Source organism: Drosophila kikkawai, chromosome X (genome assembly GCF_030179895.1).
Source record: "Drosophila kikkawai strain 14028-0561.14 chromosome X, DkikHiC1v2, whole genome shotgun sequence".
NCBI classification, from domain to species: domain Eukaryota; kingdom Metazoa; phylum Arthropoda; class Insecta; order Diptera; family Drosophilidae; genus Drosophila; species Drosophila kikkawai.
Genome location: NC_091733.1, coordinates 32,175,413 through 32,184,092, shown reverse-complemented (window position 1 = coordinate 32,184,092; position 8,680 = coordinate 32,175,413). Strand labels below are relative to the sequence as shown.

General features: G+C 42.8%; 2 protein-coding genes across 2 annotated transcripts in view; both read right to left on the bottom strand.

The window, feature by feature from the left end:
• Positions 1-701: 701 nt before the first annotated feature.
• Positions 702-3,573, bottom strand: LOC108071271 (trichohyalin). The gene is made up of 2 exons (XM_017161965.3): positions 1,132-3,573; positions 702-1,068 (listed from the first exon to the last, which is right to left on the bottom strand). Exons 1-2 carry the CDS (start codon positions 3,141-3,143, stop codon positions 1,017-1,019), a joined length of 2,064 nt encoding a protein of 687 aa, XP_017017454.1. The 5' UTR covers positions 3,144-3,573; the 3' UTR covers positions 702-1,016.
• Positions 3,574-4,909: 1,336 nt separating this feature from the next.
• Positions 4,910-8,680, bottom strand: part of LOC108070926 (centrosomal protein of 162 kDa) — a 28,883-nt gene continuing 25,112 nt past the window's right edge. Inside the window, exons 6-8 of the mRNA XM_017161581.3 lie at positions 6,674-6,879; positions 6,455-6,607; positions 4,910-6,273 (exon numbers count right to left, since the gene is read on the bottom strand). Of these exons, the coding sequence (XP_017017070.1) occupies positions 6,148-6,273; positions 6,455-6,607; positions 6,674-6,879 (485 nt within the window). The 3' untranslated portion in view covers positions 4,910-6,147. The remainder of the gene's footprint in view (positions 6,274-6,454; positions 6,608-6,673; positions 6,880-8,680) is intronic.

Below are 8,680 nucleotides of genomic sequence, written 5' to 3'. Positions count from 1 at the left end.
ACCAGGACCAGTATCAGTCCCATTTCCATTTCAGGAAAAGGGCACACACTCACACACACCCATTCGAATAATCCCCAAAGGATGAAAATTGTGTAAAATTTGTGTGTTGGTTTCACTGATTAAGGATGGCTTACTGGCTGGTTGTCGGGCCCAGTCTCCAGCCTCCAGACTCCCCTTTCCCCCCGGAAAAAAACTTAACAGAAACTGGTCTGAAACTGCCGCCATTCCGGCCGGCGGCCCCCCACCATCAGGGGAAATCTCTTGAAAGCCAAAAAGATGAATAGACCAGACCAACATCTAATATGTGCGAAATTTATCAGCCTCGATACACACACTCAAGTGAAGGAGGAGTAGGAGTAGGAGCAGGAGCAGGAGCAGGACGAGCTGCAAGGACGAAGGCAAACGGCATGGAAAATCGCAATAATAATTTTGCCTTTCAGCTTCGGTTTTGGTTCGGTTCGGGTTAGGTTTCTGTGGCATCCAAAAGGAGCGGCAGCAAGTGAGCAAGGTGGCTTTGTGGGTGGCAGCTCTGGCTGCTCAAGGATGCAAGGATATAGGGATGCCCAGGCATGTGAGTGGACAGCTGCGGTCTCTTGCCTGCGAAACGCTCCAATTATCCGAGGGCCACCTCGACCACAGGAGCCGGGAATCTGGCGGGACTTCTGGGCTGGCTTCGAGAAATCGAAACTCACGGCTGGCCATGCAGTTGCAGATATATATTTTCGTTATATGCTCTTGTTTTGGCTAACAGAAAGGGGTTTTGGTTACAGTAACAGTTGGATTAAATTGTACGATGCTGGGGCGGAGACGATGCCTTCACTCCTCGACTGCGCCACATCCGCTTCCGCTTCCGCATCCGCATTCGCATCCTGTCCCATCCTCACCGTTCGCTCTCTCATTTTTGGTTTCGGTTTTCGGGTTCTCCGGGTCCTTTTGCCTTTTCCTTTGGTTCATTTCGTGCCGTATCCATCTCCGTTCTGGGTCTCTTTTCGCGGTTAAACCTCATCTCCTCCTCTTCAGCAGCCGATGGCCTGCAGATAGCCCTGGATCTGCTCGTTTAGAGCATTTCTGGAAGGAAGGCATTATTAGGTTTTGGGTATCATCTTTGGCCTGAAATTGATATTTACTCACCCGAGCCCCTTGCCGTTGGCCGTGGATTTCTTGTAGAGAGCGGCCAGGAGCAGGATCTGGCTGGTCATCAGTATTTCCCGTTTTCCATAGCTCAGCCAGCCCTTGGCTTTCACCTGGGGGAGCTCGCGTTCCAGGCTCGTAGTAATGCTATTCATTCGACGGACTCGCTGCTCTTGATCTCTCTCATCGCGCCGCTGAGCTTCTCGCTCTTGTCTCCTAAGCTCTTCTCGTTGAGCTTCACGACCTTCCCTCCGCAGGCTTTCTCGTCGGTTTTCTCTCCTAAGATCTTCTTGCTGATTTTCACGCTCTTCTCTACGACGATCTGCTTGATCGATCCGGCGGTGTGATTCTGCAGCCTGCCTCCGGAGACTCTCCCGGGTTTGGCCTCGTTCTTCCCTGCGCAGATTCTCTCGCTCATCTCGAGCCTCACGTCGGAGATTTTCCCGATTATCCCTTTGAAGATTATCACGCTTGATTTGACGAATGGAATCCCTATCTTCATCTCGATCCGCATTCCTTCGAGCCTCTCGCTCTTCCCTTTCCACAATATCATCCTGTACTTGACGAGCATCTTTTCGTTCCTGTCTCCTCAGATTTTCACGTTCCACTCGCTGCTGTTCCCTTCTATCGACATTGCGTGTCTCTCTCCGCTCGCTACGGTCCTCCAGTCGATTCATGTCCCTATCCAGGGACTGTTCCCTACGTTCAGCCTCAACTCGCCCACGTTCTGCACGCTCCTCTCGACGAATTTCGTTTCGTTCCACTCGGCGAAAGGATAATCGCTCTTCTTGTGGGATATCTACGCGTTTCTCCATCCTGCGATTTTCCTCATGCCGGGCTAAATCTCGTTCTTCCCTGAGACGATCCTCTCGTTCTTCTCGTCGAGCATTATCGCGTTCTTCCGTTCTGATTTCCTCTCGCTCTCCTCTTATATAATCTGCAGATCGGACTTCAAATCGCTCCCGAGTCTCACGCTCTTCGCGTTTGGAAGACAATCGATCTGCACGACGATATTGGTTGACACGTTCTACTCGTCGTTCGGATTCCCTTTCCTCTCGCTGTCGGTTTTCTCTATCCTCACGTCTAGATGATTCTCGGTCTTCGCTTCGAGCCTCACGCCTTTCATTGACAGCTTCAATACGATTTTCCTCCTGGCGCATGCTTGTGTCTCGTTCTGTATTGCGTTCTGTACGGGCCTCTCGGCCAATTTGGCGTTCAGATTGCTCTTTACGAGTTTCGCGCCGCTCTGTCAACTCCTCCCGATCATCACGACGATTATCCCGTTCCTGACGAGCTTCACGGCGTTCATTTCGTACCTCACGGATATCACGTTGATCTGGCCGTTCCTCACGAACACGACGTTCCTCAAGAGTTTCATGGGATTGACGACTTTCACGTCGAGCATCACCACGTTCACCTAGTACCTCACGGGCTTCATGGCGTTCAGCTCGATCCTCACGAATTTCACGACGTTCATCCTGATCCTCTCGAGCTTCACGTCGTTCATCTCGCACCGCACGGTCTTCACGACGTTCATCTCGTTCCTCTCGAGCTTCACGACGTTCATCTCGTTCCTCTCGAGCTTCACGACGTTCATCCCGCATCTCACGGGCTTCCCGGCGCTCATCTCGCATCTCACGGGCTTCCCGGCGCTCATCTCGTACTTCACGGAATTCACGACGTTCTTCGTCCCGTTCCTTACGAGCTTCACGCAGATCTACTCGATCCACATGAGCGTAACGAGGCGTCTCCTCCCTTGGAGATGACGCCAACCGGACCCTCGTTTCCTCGCTCCTCTCGCTTCGACGATCATCGCGGGCCAGCGACTCCAATGGGGGAACCTGTCTGTAGACCATATGCTCGTCGTACTCGTCCAGGCGATGATGGACATCCCAGCGGCGGCCATCACAGCTTGAACTGCTGGCGTCGCCATAGAGCCTGCTACTGGCGAAGGCCACAGACAGACAGCCGATGTGGAGCAGCAAGAGCAGGACGTTGAGTCGGAGCCTCATCTTCTTCAGTGGTTCAGGTGGCGTGTGTTGGTCTTCAGGTACAGAAAATCGCTCCAAGATTCAGTCCGCTGCTGTCTCACCAGCAGGCTTTGCAACTTGAATGAGTTGGCCAGAAGAAAGCCAAGGCTTTTATAGCCCTGATTTCGATACCGCCCACGACAAGGACGACGACAGCGACGGCACTTCCTGCTCACAATTTGCGGCTGATTGATTGAATTCCGCTTATCGCACATGTGCACCATTGCACCAGAGCCAAGTTCGAGGCAGGCGCAGACTCTGCAGTCCATTCGAGTGTGAGCCTAATGCGCGACCGCTCCTGATGCTCCTGTTTTCCATGAATGAAATTTGTCAGGCCCGTGACGTCACCAAAGGAACGTCTTGTATATAAGCCATAAATAAAATAAAATGAAATAATGTAAAGTGAAGTGAAGTGAAGTGAAGTAAAATAGAATAAAATAAAAGCAAACGAAGTAAGAAATCGATTTGCTGTAGCTCGTTAAACAGCTTTCCTCTGTGACGTCAGCCACATGTACTTTTCCGCCAAACGAGTGCACAACTGCGATAAGCGCAATTCAATCAAAATCAAATTAGAGTGCACCGAACAAAGGATCTAACCGAATAAATGAAACTGAAACGTCTTAGATGGCCATCAGGGTGTAAAATTGGCCATCTGCGGCTTCCCAACTAGACTGTAGTCCTGCCCTATAAAAGCCTCATACAGCTGCCTGCGGAGCTGTCAGTTGAGGAGTTTCCGGCCGCAGAGCAGGCCAGTCCACTTCCTCCGGTTAGCCTCGGAGCCGGCGTTTGGAGGGATTACAGCTCGAAACAAACCAAGAACTTTTGGAAATTGGATCCTAAAGGAGGCTGCAGAAGGACTTTACCTACTTAAATTTAAAAAACTAAGAATATCGCCAATAACAAGTATCATCAGACACTTTGCCATCTATATACATATATATTGTTATATCCGTATCGTATTAGCCAAAATGGCACTCTGTATCCGTAAACGTAATCACTGTTAACTTAGCCAGTTAAATGTTGCTGTTGTTTGGGATCGTATTGTCATGGAGCTGAAGGATTTGAGCAGCTTCTTCTCTTACTCGTCTATCCATAGGGATAATCTCTACCCGTATATATAATATGTGTATGCAACTTACACTCGGAACCCAACGTGGAATAAGTACGTAATCCGAATAATGTTAAATGTTAAATGCTAAATGCTAAATGCACGATACAAGAAGCACATATGATATTTAATGTTCGTTTATGGGGATGATTGATGATCGCCCGACATACCGGCAGTTATCCATCCATTTAAATGTTACAAAAATATTAATAAAACTATAAACTGTAATCCTATATATTAATCAAGCATAAAACAAGGTTTTTGGATTTTATAAATGGTGGTAAATGGTGGTAAATCTTGTAGGGCGCTTACAAAATTCCACAAATAAATAATAACAAATGGTAATGATTTTGGGGAATTAAAAGAGGCAGAAACAACAGGAAATTTTCCAATCAAAATAATTTTAGGAATTTTTTTGTAGAAGATATGAGCGCTCAAAGTTGAACTTTGTTTCGTTTTTTGAATCACACAAAAAAAAATGGGTAATATTACACAAAAAACCATAATACCAATGGTCCTGATATTTGCCACAAACTGGGTTTGGGAAAGATCTCGACACAAGGAATACCTCCCAAGGTAATCGCAAGTTGTCTAAGATAAATATATAAACACTTAAAGTAAGGGATTTTGTGTGTTTCGGAATACTGTGAATGTTTATTTGGTTTATTTTTTCTCTTGAGTTTTTTCTTAGGTCTTATTTCGCCTGCTTGGGTTACAGTTTTTTTTCGAAAAGGTTCTAATTTCTAAGCTATTTTTTATTTTATTTTTCTTGCTTAATTTAACGGGGACCGTAGTTATTTTTTGGTAATTTTTTAACTGCTCCAAATGTTTGCAGACATTATTTCTTTCTATTTCTTGTTTACAATTTAATCAGGGAGTGTGAAATATATATTTTTTAAATAACAAATTTATAAAACATTTAATTTTTGCAGCATTTTTAACTGAATTATATTTTTTCTATTTTATTCCCCTTCATTTAGGGAACTTGTTATACATTCATTAAAAAATAGCTACATTTTAATAACAAAATTTGAAGAAATCAATATAATAAGTAAAAAATATAACCATTTATCTACGGACCCCGTTGTTGCCTTTCTTTATCAACTTTTTCAAAGTTTTCTACCTTAAAAACACACACACACAATAATAATAATAATAATATTTAGTTTTCAGGGCAAGGTAAAAAAAATTTTGGGCTTGTTACTCTAAATCAAATATATAATATTCAAGTTGAGATCGCTGCGAATATATATTCTACATATATATTCTATATACATTTCAAGAGCCTTAGGTCTAAGTACAACTCGCTTTCCTGTCACCAAGTCACCATTTGTTTCTGTCTTTTTCGCGGTCTCTAATACTTCTCTTTCTTTTTCGCTTTAAAACTCTTTCTTTCTCTCTCGCTCTCTCTCTCTCTCTGTCTGTCTGTCTGTCTCTTTCTTTCCCAGTTGTGTGAACGAACAATTCAATTTCTACATCGAAACATTGATAGTTTTATAAATACAAATACGTTCGGCGCTAAGAACTACAATAACGTGCATCCCATTATCCTGTTGCCTGTAAGTAAATATCCCTTTCCATCAGTTTAGATTGCAGCTCCAGGCGCAGGGAAAATAGCTCTTAAACCTATGCTAATTGTGTTGGATTTAGTTATTGTTTGCTTTCCTTGAACACATTATTTTGTTGAATTTGTTTAATGAAAGAGAAGCTTGCCTGAAGCTGCCCTCTAACCCGAGGCAGACTCTCCTTTCCTTGGTTAAAATTCCTAAATATCATTGGATGTTTCTTCTGCTTAGACGGACTCTAGACGAATTTTTTCTTCTTTTTGGCTGGCAATGTGACTTAAAACTAATCTCTCTCTTCTGCACTCTCCACCCGCTACTTGTTGTTGTTCTCCTGCAGCAGATCCTCGAGAGCCCCATTGAGCCTGCCCTTGCTCAGGGCCTCCACCAGCATGTGTAGTCGCTCCTCTCGCTCCGAGTGCCTGCGCTCCAGCAGGGATACCTTTTGTTTTTTGGGATGAGAAAACAAGAACAAAGAAAGGGAACCGCGTTCCAGAGAAGTTTATACATATATTGGAAAGTTACAGTAGTCATTTGATGTTTTGCCCGCAAAATCCAACCTCCACTTTCGATTCTCAGTGTTTTTTTGATTCATAGGAGCTGGGTTTTGTTGGCATTTGTACCTTGGCTTTCAGCGCATAGTAGTCCACCGGCACCTTGCGTCGCCTTTGGGTGGCAAAGGCCTCCTCGCGCTCGTTGAGGCGCTGCTGGAGGATGCGCACAGTCTCATTGCAGGTGGCCAGCTCGCGTTCATGGGCGCTCTGCAGGGTCTTGAGCTGTAATTATAATTGTAATTAATTATATAAAATATATAAAATTTAATTCATGTCGTTAAGACTCACATCCTGCAGACGCTTGTCGTGCAGCGTCTTGTAGTCCGCCTCCAAGAGGCGATACTTATTTTGGGCCTCCTTCAGGGCCTGACTCTCTGTGGCCGCTGGTATGTGGTCACTATAATGATGATGATGACCATGATCGTAGCCACTGGATCGGCGGCCGCTGGGCAGAGAAACGGCACTGGCCTGGGAGCGGAGATCCAATTTGCTGCCTGCAAAGGAAAAATTAATAACAATTTAAAAGCCATACTTCACCTTACTAAGAAGAAAAGATTATCTTTTGTAGGTTCTCTTTTTTGAGATCTTCTTATATAAACCCAAGTTCATTGAGCCGCCGCTTGTCTGGGTCGAATTTATTTTTAGGACAAAGAAAACTACGACAAATTACATAATCCAAAAAAAGTTATGAAGAGCGTTTTGCATTTTTTACACGCACGCGCTGGTTGGAAATTAAAACACAAGCTGATGAAGTCTATTTAAGCGCCGTCCGCTTTTGGCATTTACAATTATTAAAGACACAACAGAAATACAACAAAAATACAACAAAACTACAACAAAAAGAACAACAAAAAACTAACAAATTTGAGCGACGAAGCAACGGCCCATTAATTAGCCACAAAAATACGCAGAAGACGCGGCCATAAGCAGCCAGTCAAACTTCAAGCTGGCATTATAAAACCCGTGTGTTGTGTGTAAGGAGAGGCTAAGGCAAAGGCGAAGGTGGAGCTGGAGCTGGAGCTGGCAGAGAAGACCTGATCCAGCAGCGTCCACCGAACCCAAAACAACAAACGCGTCTTTGACTTTGACTTTCGCTTTCGAATTTTCTTTTTCGATGGCAAGAAATTCAAATCCGAATCGACAAAAAGGTAAATAAATAACAAGCACACAACACACACCGGGCATAAGCGTCAGACCGCACAGGTGACATAACCAACTGCCCGAGATGCCCCTCCAGCTCCTCCCTCTGCCACCTGCCCCTGTCTGCCTCCTCCCCAAAGCCAGCTCCATATGCTGTCCGACTGTCTCCAACAACACTCGGTGTGTGTTGTGGACTCTCTGTGGATTCGGTTTCGTTTTCTGGCCATTTGGGTTTAACCCTAGAGGCTGCATTTGCTTTAAAGTTCATTTTTTAATAGAGCAAATTTAAAAAAAAAATTAATTTGAACTTTTTGTTAAAGTTAAGAGAAGATTCAATATTAACCAAATAATTTTGGAATTTATATAGGCCAATTTCGTATAATTTTAACGATGTACAAAATTTAAAATGTATTTTTTTTTTTTTAATTTTTAGGAAAATTAAAAACTTTTAAAATCTATAACTTGGCCAAAAATGATTTAAATTTAATTCGGAAAACTTTTCCAAGTTCGTTTTTTTAAGGTTAAGAAAACTGCATACTACATTTAATTATTTTTTAAATTCAATTTTTAGCCAATTTTTTACATTTTTAATGATGTAACCCCTTATAAAATTTCGAAAAAATAATGCAAATTTTTTTTCTTCAAGAAATGGCTAGATTAACTCCGATTTTTGTGATGATCAAGAATATATATGGTTTATAGGGTCGGAAATGATTCCTTCACTAACTAAAATCATAAAACTCTCTCAAGAATATCTAAAATATTCACTTTATATGAATTAATATTTTGATATATTTAAAATTGTATTTTTATTAATTAAAAAATTCATATCTAAGCCAAAAAAGCATTAAATTTAATTCGGAAAGCGATTCCGTGCTATTTTTTTCTAGATTAACAAATCTGCATACTGAATTTTAAATTAAAAGAAATCTAAATTTTTTCATTTTTTTGGGGAATTGTTAACGAATTTTAAGCTCTTAAAAAATCGAAAAAAAATGCCAAAACATTTTTTTCTTCCAGTAATGGCTAGATTGACTCGGCTGATTGTGCTGATCAAGAATATATATGGTTTATAGGGTCGGAAATGATTCTTTCACTGACTAAAATCATAAAATCCCTTAAGAATATCTAAAATATTCGTTTCTTTAACTTTAT